Source organism: Perissodus microlepis, chromosome 14 (genome assembly GCF_051167445.1).
Source record: "Perissodus microlepis isolate ML-2025 ecotype Zambia chromosome 14, ASM5116744v1, whole genome shotgun sequence".
Lineage (NCBI taxonomy): Eukaryota > Metazoa > Chordata > Actinopteri > Cichliformes > Cichlidae > Perissodus > Perissodus microlepis.
In genome coordinates this window covers 1,931,885-1,950,322 of record NC_140474.1, presented here as the reverse complement: position 1 = coordinate 1,950,322, position 18,438 = coordinate 1,931,885, and the positions used below count along the sequence as shown (strand labels likewise).

General features: G+C 38.9%; 1 protein-coding gene across 1 annotated transcript; it reads left to right on the top strand.

The window, feature by feature from the left end:
• Window positions 1-5,615: 5,615 nt before the first annotated feature.
• On the top strand, window positions 5,616-17,021 carry LOC146372835 (sperm-associated antigen 4 protein-like). Its single transcript, XM_084951015.1, has 9 exons — window positions 5,616-7,127; window positions 7,817-7,907; window positions 8,030-8,226; window positions 8,329-8,387; window positions 8,538-8,673; window positions 8,751-8,875; window positions 8,989-9,162; window positions 9,262-9,351; window positions 9,540-17,021. Exons 1-9 carry the CDS (start codon window positions 6,938-6,940, stop codon window positions 9,648-9,650), a joined length of 1,173 nt encoding a protein of 390 aa, XP_084807141.1. The 5' UTR covers window positions 5,616-6,937; the 3' UTR covers window positions 9,651-17,021.
• Window positions 17,022-18,438: the final 1,417 nt, after the last annotated feature.

The following is an 18,438-nucleotide window of genomic DNA, read 5'->3' as shown; positions in this document are numbered from 1 at the left end:
TTAGCTTGTATGTATGATGGTGGATAAATGAAATATACAAAGAAAAATTAACTATATTACAAAAGAACATCTATCTTGGAAACATCAAATGACCGGAGCATAACTTGTCAACTAGTCCGAAAATAAGTTATACAGGAACAGTCAAAGACACACCTTCTCATGTCACATTTCTATTCATTTCTATATCATTAGAGTTAGAGTTATCTAATCTAATTATTCATTCAAAACACTTATGCATAGCTGTATTTTATACAGCTCATACAGAATTCAAAGTACAGGTTCATGTGAGTATTTAATGTACGGCTCAGATCTACAGAATTTCAGAGTTTCTAGAGCAGACACAGAGCTCACGTCACCACAGGCTTCAGGCGCCATTTTAGTGACTTTAACAATATGTTAAATTTTAATTTCGGTCTAGCTGGGGAGGCACCAAGATGGCGGCTTGAACAGTCGTGTTTTTTCAGGAGCTCCGAAAGACCGCAAAATTTACTAAGTAACTTTATTCTCTTTCCACTCGAACTATAACTATGGATGCCCAAAAGGTTATTAAGAATGCAAAGCTGCAATTTGTGCCGTCAAACCCCAATGTTAAGACGTCGTCGCATGCTAAAGTCAGTGACCATGGCTATGCTAGCACTGAAGCTGCCAACGTGGGCTTAAACAAGCGAGAACGGGGAGCAGACTCGGCGCCGCCAACTCCATCAAAACAACCTCCAGAGGAGAAAAGAACAAAATCTTCAGAGAAGGAAGATGATATCTCCAATAAAACTATTTTTGAAGCCATTATGGGACTTGACAAGAAATTTGAAGCACAACTGGAGGATATCAAAGAACAAAACAGACAAAGTGCAGCTATGGTTGCCAGCTTGGCTAAGGCTGTAGAGTTTAATGCTGCAGAGATAGTTGATTGCAAACTGAAAGTTGTTAAACTGGCAAATGCGAATGAACAGCTGCTTAAAGAAAACAAAGACTTGAAAAGAAGAGTGAGAGAACAAGAGCGCTACCGAATGAGGTGGTGCCTAAAGCTGAAAGGGGTGAAGGAAGACAAAGACGAAAACATTAGAGTGAAGGTTTTGCAAACGCTTCAGAAGATTGCCCCTGACTTGAACTTAGAAGAGGCCGTTGATATTGTCCACCGCTTAGGGAAACGAGTTGATGGCAGAAACAGAAACATCATTATTCTATTCACACAAAGGCGAATTAAAGAAGAATTGTGGAGGCGCACCAAAGATTCTTCAACCTGCAAGCAAGAAGGCTTCAGCTTCGCAGAGATGTTGCCGCAGGAGGACATACAAGAGGCAACAGCGCCTATGGCCTCTGGTGGAGGAGGCAAGACGCGCGGGTAAACGAGCCTACTTTCGTGGTCCACATGCCTTCATTGATGGACGCAAAGTTGAGGAAAGACAGGAGAACTAAAAATGACAAAAAACTGAAATAGTGGAAACTTGTTCGCGGTCTGAGGAGCTCAGCATTTAGTACTTTTTTTTTCTTTTTTCTCACGTGGTGAGTGATATTCTGTCTATAGTTCATGTTGAATGTTAACATTTGTTTTGGTTCTTTAAATGTTAGGGGTTTAAGAGAATCTGTTAAAAGAAAAGCCTTATTTTTGTACTGCAAAGGTAAAAAATCAAACTGTATTTTTCTACAAGAGACTCATTCATCTGATGGTGATGTATCTTTTTGGTCAAACCAATGGGGCAGCAAAATCCTGTTTAGCCATGGCTCAACGAGGTCGGGGGGTGTAGCGATTTTATTCAATAACTTTCCTGGGGATCTTGTACTACAACGGACTGACTTGAATGGTCATTGGTTGATTGCTGTAATGAGAGTTGAAAGTTTGTTTTTCATTTTAGTCAACGTTTATGGATATAATAATGAAAGTCAGAATAAAATTATGTTAGAAGATATAACTCTAAATATTTTTGAACTTAAAGGTCGATACCCTACAGAATACATTTTAATGGGTGGTGATTGGAATATGACTCCTGATGAATGGACTGATAGATGGCCCTCAAGGACAGGTAGACCACAAAAAAATAACCTAATTATAGATTTTTTGATAAATAACAATTTAGCAGATATTTGGAGAGTAAGAAATCCAGGAATTAAGAGGTTTTCCTGGTTTAAACCAAATGGAGCTTGTAAATCTAGAATAGACTATTGGCTAGGAAGTGACATCATTCTTAACCACACTGTAAAAGTTGTGATGTCAAATGCACCTCTTTCTGATCATTGCTTTATTGAACTGTGCTTAGAATCGGGAATTAGACAATCAAATAAAAGAACTTATTGGAAGTTCAATGCCAAACTTTTACAAAATGAAGACTACTGCAACATAGTCAAAAAAATTATAAAAGATATTATGGCTGATCATCTAATTGTAGGATATATCAGTAAATGGGAATTCATTAAATTCAAAATGAGAGAATTTAGTATTCAATTCAGTAAAAACATAAGTCAAAAGCAAAGAGAATATGAATGTAAATTATTCCAAGAAATTACTTATTGCTGTAGTAAAGATGATCTAAATACCCAAGAAAGGAGTAAACTTATGGAGTTGCAAACTAAATTAGATCAGCTCTACCTAAATAAAGCAGAAGGAGCTTTTGTGCGTTCACGGGCCAAGTGGATTGAGGAGGGGGAAAGAAATTCCTCATATTTTTTTAATTTAGAAAAGAGCAGACAAAAAAGAAATTTTATATCTTCTCTGTTAATTGATGGCATTGAATGTGACGACCCTAAAATTTTGGAGAATGAAACTTCTACATTCTATTCCAATTTATACTCCTCACAGTTCTCCCAAGCAGATTGTGATGTCTTTTTTGATCAAATAGATAATCTGATCCCTAAAATTGATGAATCATTTAAGGAATTTTGTGAATCTGACTTTAGAATTGAAGAGGTAGATGCATCTGTTAAGAAAATGGCGCTTAATAAATCCCCTGGTCCAGATGGGCTTACAGTTAATTTCTTCCAATTTTTTTGGGAAGACTTAAGGGAAATTTTATTCAAAGCTATACTGGCCAGTATTGAAAAGGGAGAATTGATGTCTAGCATGAAACAAGGATTAATTACATTAATTCCTAAACCAAACAAAGATAAACGACAATTGGATAACTTAAGGCCCATAACTTTATTAAATACAGATTATAAAATTTTCTCTAGCTCAGTTGCAACAAGGCTCAAACAAGGGGTTTCAAGTATAATTAGTGAGACACAATCAGGGTTTTTGAAAGACAGGAACATTCATAATAATATCAGATTGGTTTTAGACTTACTGGACTACAATGATCTAATTGGTGATGACAGTTTTATTCTTTTCTTGGACTTTTATAAAGCTTTCGATTCAGTAGAACATCCTTTTATTTTAGAAACACTAACTCGATTTGGATTTGGGGATAAATTTAGGAAGATAATAGATATACTGTATAATGATATAAATAGCTCTGTGTCATTAGGCTATGGTACTGGTAAAAGATTTAGCGTCAAAAGAGGAATTAGGCAAGGGTGTGGAAGCTCTCCGTTGTTGTTCATAATGGTTGTGGAGATGCTCGCAATTCTAATTAAAAACAGCAGCGTTGCCGGAATTGAGATTATGGATAATTTTTTAATAATTAGTCAACTTGCGGATGACACTACTCTTTTCTTAAAAAATGAACATCAGATTCCCCTGGTAAAACAAATACTCACTACATTCTCAAAAGCTTCAGGCTTAAAGTTAAATTTAAATAAATGTGAATTATTGGCATTAAAGGAGTGTAATTCACAATTACTGTACGATATAAAGGTGAAGAAGGAGGTAAAATATTTGGGCATCACAATTTCAAAAGATCACAAAGTCTTAGAAAAAGCGAATATTTTAGATAATGTTGACAAATGTAAGACAATCTTAAATAAGTGGTTACAAAGAGACATCACAATTTTTGGAAGAATATTATTAACCAAAATGGATAGTTTATCTAGATTTATATATCCAGCTTACTCTTTATCAATATCGAATAAAGTTATTAAAACAATTAATAGCTTGAATTTTAATTTTATTTGGAGGAATAAGTGCCATTATATATCTAAAGATGATTTGGTTAAACCATACATTGAAGGCGGTGGAAACGCAATTGATTTTGATATAATGAATGGTGTTTTGAAACTTAAATGGTTAAAATCCTTCCTAAATAATCCACACTCCATTTGGTTTTTTATACCAAGTAAGGTCTTTAACACACTGGGGGGTATCGACTTTCTCCTAAAGTGTGACTTTGAAATTACTAAGCTACCTGTTAAACTCTCTGAATTCCATAAACAGGTCCTTCTTTATTGGAAAATGTTATTTAAACATAATTTCACTCCACATAATAGCCCAATTTGGAACAATAGATATATACTGATGAACAGGAAATCTATTTTTATTCAAGATTGGTTCTCAAAAGGTGTTTGGGCAATTGCCCATTTTGTAGATGAGGAAGGACATGTTCTAGGACATCAAGATTTTTGCCAAAAGTTTAATATCCAATGTTCTAAAAGTAAATTTAATCGGGTTATAAAATCCATTCCATTGTCACTTAAAAACATAGTTGTAAATGATATAATATATTCTGACATCTCCCCCAAGTTAAGGCAATTATATATAGATGGTATTCGATTTTGTGATGTTAAATGCAATAATAAGTTTCTTAGATCTTCATTAAGGAGTCTTTATTCTCCAAATTTACTTAGACGTAATTACATATTAAAAGATTTCCAAAGGGAAGAAATTGAAAAAATAAGAACTGATTATATCACCTTCCCTATCCCTCCTAAAGGGAAAGAAGTCCAATTTAAAATCTTGAATAAAATTTACCCGACAAATAGACTCCTTAGTGATAGATTCAAAATAGAAACGGGTAATTGTGTATTTTGTGAAACAGAAGAGGAGGATTTGGACCATCTATTCTTTTTGTGCAATTTTATACAAATATTTTGGTTGGATTTTCATACCTGGCTTTATTCCAGTGGGATTCAAATGACCCCATTTACCTTAAATATGATAATGTTTGGAGTGTTTTTGAAAGAAAAGAAAGCTAATTATGGTGTTAATGTGTTATTAATCTTGTGCAAGCATTTTATACATAAATGTCGCTTTTTTAAAACTAAACCAACACTAGCTTACTGGAAAAACGACTTAAACCTGTTGGTTAAATCTTTGACTTTAGTTAAAAAGAAAAAGGCTGCTTTTTTTGTTTCCTTTATGGAAGATTTTGATTTAGTGAGTTAATAATCTGTCAAATTATGTGACCCCATCTTTATATTATTTTTTATTTTTTATTTTCACTATGTATGAAAGTTGCTAATATGTAAGAAATGTCTATTCTCTGAATCTGTAATATATGGTGCATTTTGTTTGTATGTTTATATTACTAATAAAAAAAACAAAAAAAACAAAAAAAAAACAGCGAAAACTAAATTGTATTTTTGTTACTATTGATGCTGCTGATGAATAAATTTGATTCTAATTGTTTTTTTAAACAATCTGGGTTTATTAAAAAAAAAATCACCATCCCTCCAGCTTTTTCGTGGCCAAAACTGTCCGTGTGTTATGTTTTTGTTTCTTTGCTACTTTTTCTGCATAAAGTTTTTTCACAAATATAAAATAGTCATTACTTTTTACATTTTTAATCCTCCAAACACCCTTTTCTAGTACAATGCACTTGTTTGAAGACAACCTCAAAACTCACCATTTCATATATCAGCAGTGCTACTGGAAATTATTGTACAGTGGTCCCTCGCTATAACGCGGTTCACCTTTCACGGACTCGCTGTTTCGCTGATTTATTTTTTTTTTAACAGCAAATTGTTTTGTGCGTTCTGATTGCTGTAGACCATTGTCAATCAATCTAGTGCCGTGTCTTCTGCACGGCAGCGGTCCCCAACACCCGGGTCCGTTTGGTACCGGGCCGCGAGAGTTGAGGCTCGGGTGTGAAGTGTATGGTTTTCAGGGTTTTTAATCGTTAAGTCGGGTTCCCTGGGTCTTTTCCCGTGTTGTAGCCGTGCGTCTTATTTTGAAAGAACTATTTACGCGTTACCATAGCGACCGGAGAGCATCAAGAAGCAGAGAGGAGGATGTTACTCTCAATGTTGTTGGTGCATTTCAGGAGGACCCTGCTAATAAAGTTACACAATCACACAGTGAATTCGCGTTTATTGTTATATTTACAAAATACCAGTTGACAGTTGGTTTAAATAATAATAATGGATTGCATTTATATAGCGCTATTCAAGACCCTCAAAGCACTTTACAATTCCACTATTCATTCACTCTCACATTCACACACTGGTGGAGGCAGCTACAGTTGTAGCCACAGCTGCCCTGGGGCAGACTGACAGAGGCGAGGCTGCCATATCGCGCCATCGGCCCCTCTGGCCATCACCAGTACGTGGTAGGTGAAGTGTCTTGCCCAAAGACACAACGACCGAGACTGTCGGAGCCGGGGCTCGAACCGGCAACCTTTGGATCGATTCGGATCCGTCACTTCCCAGCTCATCCGACCCGGATCCGCATTGGATCCGCTGTTGATTATAAGCTAGAATGATGCCCGCTAATGTTTGGCTCGAGTGTCCTAAAATCACACTTTCCCTCTGAGAAACGGTTTCATTACACTTTAATACCGTATTTAAATGACCGTGGTCTTGCCTCATTCTCATATACGTCACAATTTTCTCACAGCAAAATCAAACAAATTAGTGACAGTGAATATGGAAAAGTTTTCTTCATTCACTGCAACACACCTTTGCACATGGGCTCGTGAGCGCCTGTGTTGTGCTATATGAATGTTGACAATATGATGCGGTGTTTATAAAGGCACTGAGAAGGAAAGGTATTTAATTAAGAGCAAATTTCATTTAAAAAAAAAACAGAACTACACTCACACCTTTGCGCGTGCGCACACGAAGCGCTGCTCTTATGGAACGCGCGTGCGTCATATTCGATTTGTGCGTGTATCCGTTTGTAACGTCCCTGAAAAAGCTGCGGTTTGAAATTTTTCTCCTGCACCTAAGTTTTCTGGTTCAGATGAGTTCAGTGAGAAGTGCTAAACGTCCAAATTTACGGAAAAGCGCACTTACAGTTTCTTCAACTTTCGTTTTAAGTGAAGGTAAGTGCTCTTTAGACTAAAAATCAACAAGTACAAAAACAGAGTATGTTTTAGCTTCACATCTTACATTTAATATGTTTCAAATCTGAACATTTAAAAAATGATATCCAGTTGATTATGTCAGAAAAGCACTTTTTAGTGCATTCTACTGTAAAGGTGATTTTACTGCTTACCTGTTAGACGCAGCTTGTCTGATCAAAATTGTTTCCTTTTGTATATTAACTATAAAAACAAAGAGTTTTTAATTCTTAAAACCTTTTGACAGGATTTTGGGCCAAATTCATTTAGTTGCTTTGAGCTTTTCTTTACCGCTGTGGTGATTTCCTCTTTTTCTGAATTTTAAAAACTACATTGTGAACAAACAAACTGACATGTGAAAGAGATTTTTTTGCAAGAAAATGTTGTGATCTGTTGCTATGATATGAATCATAACAATATGAGGCTATGTTTTTGAAGACACTGGGAAAATAAAGTTCTTTATTAAGAGCGGATTTCATAAATGGGTGTGATTCAAATATTATTCTGTTCATTAAAAAGAACAAGCTGGCACCGTGAAGTTTATATATAAGAGAATTTGCACTGATTTGTACAGAGTTGCTTCTGATGGAAACATGCTCAAATCATAGTTAAGTCTGATAAGCTTTGTGTCAGAGACTCACTTAACCCCATGTTTCCCTTTCATTTTACAGCCATGTTGAGAAGAAGCCAAAGACTTCAGTCTAACGGCTATTACGGCAGCCAAGGAGAGCCCTTAATCTCCTACAAGGAGACTTTACACAGGTTAGTGCTGGTCTACATGTTCTTTGTTGTCATCCACTGACATAGATGCATGTGTTGTAATCATAATCCATTTGTTCTTCCATGTACATTTTTTCTTCCATGATTTTGTTTTTTCTGTGCAGAGTTTTCAAAAGGCGACGTCCCCGTCCAGTCCCTGACAATACTGACCGAGACACAGTTGAATACAACACTGTTGACTGTGACACTGTGGACTACAATAACGATGGTTTTGTTGACTACAGTAGTGGCAGCAGCAGAGGTCTCTTTAGAGCCATCAAGGCATTGGGACTTTTGGTCCTCATGCTGGCCTTGTGTTTTGGTAAATGATCTCCTTCCACAAACAATTACAGTCTTTCTAGTACTATGTGCTTTTCTTCTGGATTAAGCTTCTCTTCTTATTCTGTTTCTCTTCATCCACCAGGATTGATTTTCAGTATTGGAGGGCTGAAAATGGACTTTTCCACCCCGTTCATGAGTGAGGTATGAAAAACATATGAAGCTCATAATATATTCCCTGAAAATTAATCAGACAATGACAGTTTATTATTATTATTTTATATCTATCTATCTATCTATCTATCTATCTATCTATCTATCTATCATAACATGAATGGTTCTTCTCAATTGCAGTACTCACTGAATGGACAAGAACAGGTGGAAAGGCAGCTACAAGAGCTGCAAAGGGAGTTAATAGACTTACGAAAAAGAATTGACTTCCTTCTTCCAGTTGGGGACAGGATGCCCAACTTTGCTCTGGAGGAACTGGGTAAGACATGAAATCGGATCAGAATTTCTTTGTTGTTGTTTTGCGATTCCTTTCTCACCCTGTGTTTTTATCTACAGGAGCAAAGATTGTTAAAGAACAGTCTTCAGCATCCTACCTTTCAGAACAGGCTGGATTGAAGCTGTGGGGGCTTACATTGATACCCGCAAAACCACCCTGTGTAAGCCCAAGAGTCGTTATTCAGGTATAATCTACTTTCACAAAAAAACAAGATACTATCTCACACATCTGCATGATTTAATAGTCAAACACTAGCGGTCCAAACTGAACTCTGTTTTTGTTTCTTTTTCTCTGTAGGGTGGAGCACCCATGGTCCCAGGAGTGTGTTGGAGTTTTGCGGGCTCCCAGGGACATTTAACAATTAAGCTGCCACACAGCATCGCCATCAGCCATGTGACACTGGGTCACATTTCTAAGACTGTGTCACCATCTGGAAAGGTCTCCAGTGCTCCCAGGATGTTTTCAGTGTTTGTAAGTCACAGATTTCCACTGCACCACTGTTCAGCTGTTGCATTTTACATATGTGTATATAGAGAACAACTTTATCTGTATTTATTTCTGTCTTTTCAGGGAAAGAGAGCATTAGACGACAGTGGTGTCCACCTGGGAACATTCGTCTATGATGAAAATGGAGATCCACTCCAAACATTCAGGATACCCGTGAGTACACTGTGCCATTAGACACATGCACATAGACTTTTCTATCCAGAGTACTTAGAGGTTAGCTCCCCTTGCTATCTGTATATCCTCCCTCATAATAATCACAGTATTCCTAAATTTACCATCCTTTCAAGAGTCAAGAAAACTATTATGCAACTAACCCATCTTGCTTTTGTTTTGTCTCTCAGGACGACAAAGTAGACGTCATCCGCTCCATTACGCTGCATGTGTTGGACAACTGGGGCAATCGTGAGTATTCCTGTCTGTACAAGTTCCGAGTTCATGGAAAGCTGGCATAACTAGCTTCCCATGAACTCCATCTATAAAAGAAAAGAGAGGAAAAATGTGAAAGTGAATCAGACTGCAACACATATTTAAATAATTGTGTTTGAAAGAAATTGTCAATTTAACCCATTTTTTTCTCCAGCGAACGTCCATCCTACCAGGTAAGACATGTCTGATTAAGATGTTTGCAGTCTGATTCACCTCACCCCCAACCAGCCGTGGCAGAGGGCTTGCCCCTCCCTGAGCCTGGCTCTGCCAGAGGTTTCTTCCTGTTAAAAGGGAGTTTTTCCTCTCCACTGTTGCCAAGTGCTTGCTCAGAGGGGATCATCTGATTGTTGGGGTTTTTCTTCTCTTATATTGTAGGGTTTTTACTCTACATATACAGTGCTTAACAAATTTATTACATCACCTGTCATAGAAATAAGAACACCCCAAATTTCTTAAATTCTTACATTAGGTGATGTTCCACTAACTTTGTTAAGCACTGTTATTGTGAATTGGAACTCATTTGGACTGAATTAAATTTCTTGTAAAACATAAAAATTCTCTAAATTGTCTCCACTGGAAATTTAGAGATTTTTAAAACAACAAGAATAAAATTGTAAGAAAATATTTTTCATGTCTTTTGGTATTCTTAATTGTCAGAGTATATTAAACAAGCGTGATAACACTACGGCCAGAGGATTTAAATTTTGAAAAATGAACATTTAAACTCCCAAAAGTAAAGAAAGTAAAGTCCATGTTGCATGTGCTGTGATATGAGAAGCCTTCACTGTGATGCAGGCTTTGAGGTTTAGTGAGGTAACTTCAGGTTTAACCATGTGATTGTAGTTGGGACACCAGATAGACCAGGGGTCGGCAACCTGCGGCTGCGGAGCCGCATGCGGCTCTTTAGTCCTTTTAGTGCGGCTCCGCGTGGTTCGGGAAAATAAATTTGGTTTTTTTAAGTAATTGGCTGAAGTGTATTTTATTTATGTTAGTTCTTTGTTAACTTGTAGTTCTAAATTGGAAGATTATTGTGATATTGAAATACAAACATAAAATTATATTCTATTATTTTTTGATCGCTCAAAATAAGCGTCACACTCACGGAAGCCGGCGTACCCGCTGAAACGCCGTGCATTTATCGAGACTTTCAACCCCAGGTAGGCCAATTGTGGATCTTCGGATCCACATTATGTCAGCAGCTGTTCTCCACCGTGAACTATGTTAAAACAAACACCGCTCGCGCCTGACAGATGACAGCTTACAGTCCTGCGTAAAGATGAAAGTGACTTCGTACAGCCCCGATTTCCAGATGCTGTGCGCAGAGCTTCAGGAGCAGAAGTCCCATTGTAAACATACCACGGCAGACTCGACGATGTTTCCATGAACACGCTTTTCAGCATCTCTTTATTGACCACTTTTCACACACAGTTGCTGTACAGCCGGCTGTAGCTTTTCAGCTCACAGCCCGACACACACCAACAACACCACAACAGCATAGAGAGCACAGACGTTAAGGCGGCGAGGCGTGATTGCGGGTGCCGCTCAGGTGCGCCCGCCTCCCCTGCAGCGGCGCTGCAGACCACGCCCCGCCGCACACATTAACCAGGTAAAATACATATTTAGGCAGAATTTTGCAAATATCTGTTTTTCAATTTTTAGCAGCATAGAGCTTTTTTTCCAATTATTTTTTAAAAGTCAGGTCAAGGCTCCAAAAGCACAAAGACGATATAAGGGTGGCGGCTCACCACAGGTTTTGTTTGCTGGATCATTTTAGTTCAGCTTTCCTTTTGTTATATTTCTTTAAGAGTTCAAAATGTGTTAATTACATAAATAAAAGAAAAATTTTATTTATGCCATGATAGAGAAATATAGAGAAAATGTAATTTTCTCTATAGCAGTTCATGGATTTCATAAGCAACACACCTCAGTTGTTCACACAAAGCATAAAGGTATAAAAACAATATATAGACTGTTATCTTCATTTTAGATGTCAGAAAGTATTTGCGGCTCCCAGTGTTTTCTTTTGCGTGGAAATCGTGTCCAAATGGCGCTTTGGGTGTTAAAGGTTGCTGACCCCTGAGATGGACCATTAAGCATATTGCATCTTGTTTTTTAACTTCATCAATTTCGCAGATTTCACTGGAAATTTTTATTTAATAACCCCAAATTTGGACTTATTGATAACAGAAACAAGCTTCTACACTCATTTTATTTAGTTCTGTTAATTTCAAAACAAAGCTTCTTTTCCTTTTTCTTGACTAATGGTGTCACCTCCTGTAAGTTGTCATGACTTTTGAGTCATGATATGTATAAATTCTAAATGAGTGAAAGTCAGGGACTGGGCCAGATCGGACGGTCTGAGGCAGCTTTGTTCTGGTCTCCACCTCTGTGTGGAGTTGCTTCCTTGAGCTCATCCACTCACATCTGCAGGTAGTTTGAAATCAAGAGGCTGTGCATTTAGGAGCTGTGGTGCTAGATCTCCAGCAGTTTGTATTTCTGCCATGGTAGTAAATGGGCTCTGTCTCTTGTCTTCATTTCTCTGCGTTTACTCTTTAGTAACTTTTGTATATCATCTTCTCTGTAGAACTACACACCTGCTACTATATAACTCATCTGGAAATCTTACCTCTCCCGTCTCGAGGAATTTCCAGTTATCAGCAGGTTTTTGCCATTCTGCTTGCAGCTACGCCAGGGGTGTCCAACTCCAGGCCTCGAGGGCCGGTGTCCTGCAGGTTTTAGATCTCAACCTGGGTCAACACACCTGAATGAAATGATTAGTTCATTACCAGGCCTCTGGAGAACTTCAAGACATGTTGAGGAGGTCATTTAGCCATTTAAATCAGCTGTGCTGGATCAGGGACACATCTCAAACCTGCAGGACACCGGCCCTCGAGGCCTGGAGTTGGACACTCATGAGCTGCGCCATGCCTCTCCAAAAAGCCCCAAAATCACACACGCTTGGTTTGAAACCCGGCCAGCCCACTGATAACCACCCTCGCCATCATCACCCAGTGCATGCCAAGTAAGGCAAAGCAGAGCAGTTATCCAAGCAGCCATTCTCCATCTTCTCACCTACGAGTACTATCTTATATGATACCTGATATAGCTCATAGCTTCTGCCCACCCAGCTCCCCCTCTTCCCAGCAGCACTTTGAAAACAAATACTGAAAACACGAATCCCACCATCTGGCTCTGTTTTTGGGGCTCAGTAACAGTCGAATCATGGCACTGAAAATTCTTTTTTAATGGTATCCGTCATGTTCTCTAGGAAGTGGTTGGAGAGCTCAACCTCACAGCTGTGTAAACTTTCATGTGCTCTTCTACTAAAAACACTTAAAGTGCTTTACACAACTTGCCTCATTCACCCAGAAGATCCATTAGAGCTGATTGAGGAGCATCAGGGTGCAGAAGTAAGCTTGAGAGAAGGCGAGAAGGAGAAAAGACACAACCAACATGAGCACAAGGACAAACTAGGGTCACACACAACTTTATACAAGTAAAGACACACATACATGTACAGTAGTACAAAGAATATTATGTAAAGCCGCTCGACAATAGTGGAAAGAATACCAATAAAGTGTATCAATATAAGTACGCGTCTGCAGTTCAGCATCAACAAATGAAGTTAACAGGAGTTCATGTGACTAGTTCACATGACATAGAAATCAGCTTTTAAACAGAGTGCAGTTATGGGTTTCTTCAAATATTAACTAGGTGACAATAAATGTCACCCACAGACCCACCAATTAAACTGTAAACAAGACATGATCAGCGTTAATTGTTCACTGTTTCAAAAGAAAATAAAGTCCCTGTAACAACGTGTCAGTGACACAGATGTTTTTGAAGCTGTTGTTAAAGTTGTTTACACCAACGTTTAAATCTAATACAACAGGAAGGAAGAACAAAAATGGTCACAACTATTACTAACAGTGTGACTCACAGTAGTAATTGCTTCATTCAATCTGCCACATCAGAGCACTCTACCTGAAAAAAGGACAGCAGGTGTGTTTTTGTAACATTTTTTTAAAGAAAAAAACTTAAATGAAATTAAACATGAATTGTTTTTGAAGTTTTTCAAAAAAAAATCCACGTTGTGCGTACTTGCGTTCTCGTGATACGTCATCAGTCTGAGACCAAGTACTGTTCCAATTCAAAGTACGCATCAAGCCGAGAACGCGAAAAAGTCCCGGATGTGTTCTCGCTCCGCCCGTTTTATCGAGCATGCATCGGTGGTGACTTGTGTGGACTTGGTACAGCTAAATATCCCAGAATGCATTTCGTCCAAAACTCAAACGCGGCAATGGCGGACGAGCGGGGCTAAAAACTTTTAAATATTACTATTTCTGGGTCACAAAATACACTTTTAAGTTATTTTCAAGCGAGAAAGTAGCTGTGCAAACTTCAAATATCTGCTCGATTTATTAAGATATCATATATTTCCAAACGTGTTCAGATGTTTTCGGAGACGTCTGTGACCCGCCAGCTCCATAGCAGACAGCGAGGTCAAGGATCACTAAAGCCGGCGAGAACAGCGGACTCCTGGCTCATCGTTTTCAACCCCCCCGCGGTCTTTTCGCTACTCAGGTTAAACAAACCCCAGCAGCTGTCTATTGTATTGAGTGTCCACTAAAATTAAAATAAAAGCGTTCTAACATCTCACTTGCTTGTTTTTATTAAGGCATACATGTACACTATTTTTATTAATAGATATTTCGCTACTGAGGTTAAACATGATATATAAGTAAATTAGATAACTTCTGAATGTTAAGTTTGGTTTATTTCAGTGTTTTATTTGTTCCTGAGTAAATCGGTTTGGCTGTGATTAAAGTTAAGCTTCATAACATGTTACTCACAGTTAAATTAAGAGGGGACGGCAGTAAAAACTCCAGACGTGTGACATCATCAAGTACGCTGGTAATCCAATCCGGTCGTTAAGTGATGACGTGACGAATCCTACTTCCGGGCCTAAAGTAGTCTGTGTTTAATATGGCTTTTGTGTTGTTAACATGTTTAATGTTTTGTATTTTCTTCTATTTAATCTCAAAAAGCTCCTAAAACAGTCAGTGATCACTGCTGACCTCCCTCGGCTTTTATTACCGCTAATCATTTATTTAAGCTCAGTTTTTAAAACCTTAGGATGTAACTACAGCCCAGCCCATGCAGCAGTATATGAATGACTAACCTCGTATTGTGGATGGATTATCTCAGTTGTTCTCCTGGCTGAAGTTTGGTCCTTTTACAGCATCCTGCCTTGCGATTACATTTGTTCCTGACCACCGAGAACACTCACGTTAACTTTTATCGAGTGGAAAAAAGGTTAACTTGTTTATATTATGCTAACATAGCTGTGTCGCTAGCGGTCACGTAGCACATCATTATATACCAGCTAGCCAAACTTCAGTAACCCTACAAACGTCACTGCTGTTTAGTTTTCTGTCTTCATTTATGTTGGAAGTGATAACAGAGCTGTACGTTTGAATTTGTTTCCAAAACCCCGCAGTCAGGACATGCTATATTGTATTTAGATAGAAGCTAGCGAGCTAACTTCCTGCTAACTTCTAACTCCGTTAAATGTCATAAATTCCGTTTTCATGGATGCCTGGATGTTAAACTCAATTGTTACACCTGGTAGAGCAGAACGCTGATCATTTTATTAAAGATGAAAGACTTTAGACAGTTTTTCAACTCTCAGTAATGCCATAGTGATCGTTTGATATATGGACCTGCAGCGGAGTTTAGGCCCAGACACGGCTAGTGACGTCAGACTTAACGACCGGATTGTACAATTTGCAAGGCCGCGCTCGCGTTCTCGGCAAGTCCGGTCTCGCCGAGAACGCGAGTATGTACTTGCGTACTTAGAATTGAGAAAGGGCCATGCTGCTAGTGATGGGATTTACGGCTCTTTTTAAAGCTCGGCTCACTAAAAGGAGCCGGATTTTTCGGCTCCCAACTAGTGATGTGTGGATCGATCCTGAAATATCGATTCCTCCGATACCAATCATTTATGTTCTAGAATCAATTCTCACATTAAAATATCGATATTTTAGTAATTTAGAGTAAATTTGTAGTTTATCATTAACAGGAACACAGTGGAAAGAAACTATAACATTCGGATTGTCTACATTCAAAGGAACTACTTCCTCTTCCGCCTTTCATAGTCATGTGCGAAATACGGCTGTATAAATGTCTCGCAGCCCCTTGGCGTGCGCACTCACAACAATGGCTGAGTGTAATTGGAGTCATGTGCGGACGTATTTTAACTCCACAAAGAGCTTAGACGTGGTTTGCGATATATGTGGCAAAAAAGTGCTCCAAGACTGAGGTGTTGTGGCCGTACTAGGGAGACATTCAAAAGGGCTGTTTGGGGGGGGTGATAAATACATTTTACAGGGTTTATTTATCGGATAAAATACGTTAAATGTCACCGTTATTATTGGCCGGCCCGGAAACAGCGGGGGTTGTCCAAATTCAGAGGCTGCTTCCACCTGAGGACCCGGCCTTTGCGGTCTAAAGAAAGCCGGGTAGTACGTCACGAGCTCCCTCGGTGGACTGAAACTCTGCCGTCTGCTCCTTGCTATCTAAAATATAAGCGGGCACTGACCTAAACTCTCGACCGTCTCACACTTCTGTTTAATCGGTTTTCTGTTTGACGTTTATTCAGCTGTGTGAAAACCCCGGAGGAACCCACCCGAGGGATTAATAAAGTTAAATTTAATTCAATCTAATCTAATAACTTTAATCTCAGCCAAACCGATTTACTCACAAACAAATAAAACACTGAAAAAGCCAAACAATAACATTTTTAAGTTATCAAAGTGACTTATATATCATGTTTAACCCGAGCAGCGAAAGACCGCGGGGGTTTGAAAACGATGTGTCGGTCGGCTCAGATATTTGAAGTTTACACAGCTACATTCTCACCTGAAAATATGTTAAAAGTTTTTTTGCGACCCAGAAAGAGAAATAAGAGTAATATTAAAACTAAGCAGCTGCAGTAGTAGTAGCCATTGTTGGAAACTGGAATTGGCTGGGCCGCGCTATAAATTCTGTGATATGGTTTTTCAATTTTGTTGTCCGGGTGGAAAATTGGGAAAAATTCGGGAGAATTCGGTGTTCTCCCGGAAAAATCGGGAGGGTTGGCATGTATGGTTGTGTCAACATCACTAACATGGTCAAACAACTCAGAGTAAATCATATCACAGAATATGACGAGCGTATGTTGAGGCGAACTGAAGAGGAGGACAGGGACAGGTGCTGCTGGGGCGAGACAGACGTCTCTCACGGAGTCCTTTAGTGCTGCAGGCAGGCAAGGTGTTCAAATAGCACAACTTCAGTTTTTTGTATTTCTATATGATGAACTCTGCATTATTAAATAATAATAATAAGTAATCTGATGTCCTGTAATCATTATGATGCTATAATTTGAGATACAATAAATAAAATAAGTTTTTGTACAAAGTATCGGTATCGGATCGGTATCGTCGATACCACCCTGAATATTACTTGGTATCGGATCGGAAAGGAAATCAGTGGTATCGCACATCACTACTCCCAACCAGCTCTTCAGGTTGTTTTGTTGCTTTAATTAATTTATTATTAACAACAATATAAAATTATGTACAAAAGGAATTACTAATGTAAAAACAAAACAAAACATGGTTTTATTTATATATGTTTATATATAAATATATACGTGGCCCCTAGAGACAAAGCACGTACAAACTCCAAAACACATTTCTAGCGTTAACTGAACTTGGAAAACAGAGCTACCTAGATCAGCGGTCCCCAACCCCCGGGCCTCGGACCGGTACCGGTCCGTGAGTCGTTTGGTACCGGGCCGCGAGAGTTGAGGCTCAGGTGTGAAATGTATAGTTTTCAGGGTTTTTATCGGTTTTCAGCGTTATTTTGTTATCGTTTTTATCGTTAACTCTGTTTTCCTGGGTCTTTTCACGTGCGTTATGAATAAATCTTCTTTTTTTCGGTACCGGTACTAGTTTTATTTTGTTGTATTTATCCGCGACACATTAAAGGTTGGTCCGTGAAAAATATTGTCGGGCATAAACCGGTCCGTGGCGCAAAAAAGGTTGGAGACCGCTGACCTAGATCACTTAGGCTACGTCCACACGTACACGGGTATTTTTGAACACTGAGATTTTCCGTTTTCGTTTTAAAAAATAATCCCGTCCACACGTAAACGCAGAAATGAAGGAAAACGCTGCTAGGAACATGCCAAAGCAACAGGTGGCGATATATTCCTAACCGTGTGGAAATGTTGGCCAATCAGAAGTCTAGAAGCCTCGGTGGGAAAAAGTGAACAAGGATGTCATATCAAAACAAGCCCACACCTGCAGTTGTTTCAGTTTTTCACTGGTGTTTCCTGTCAGCTGGTCAACCTCACTCAGGCGACATCCATATCAGCCAACCAAACGACAAGCTCCTCCCTTTGTGCTTCAAATCCCTCCCACTCTGAGACAAGGAGCTGAAAGAGAGAGAAAAGAGTCAATTATAAAGAAGAGAGAAAAGTGAAACCCTCCTCAGAAGGTCTGACTCGCATACCTGCAGCTGACCTGTGATGGACTGCAGTTTGGCGTTCACGTCATCCCTCGCCGATGCCAGCAGCCGAGTCTGCAGGGTGCCCTGGAAGAGCTGAGTTAATGTTCGACTCCTCCTGGTCAGGCTCTCCAGCTGGATGAGCCGAGGTCTCCCCTCTCGCCGCTGCCTCTGAACACAGAAACACAAATTGCATCTGAAGCAGGAGGTGCAGATTTTTTCTGCTATTCTTTTCTAAATCCAGGCTTGAAAACGTGGAGGTAT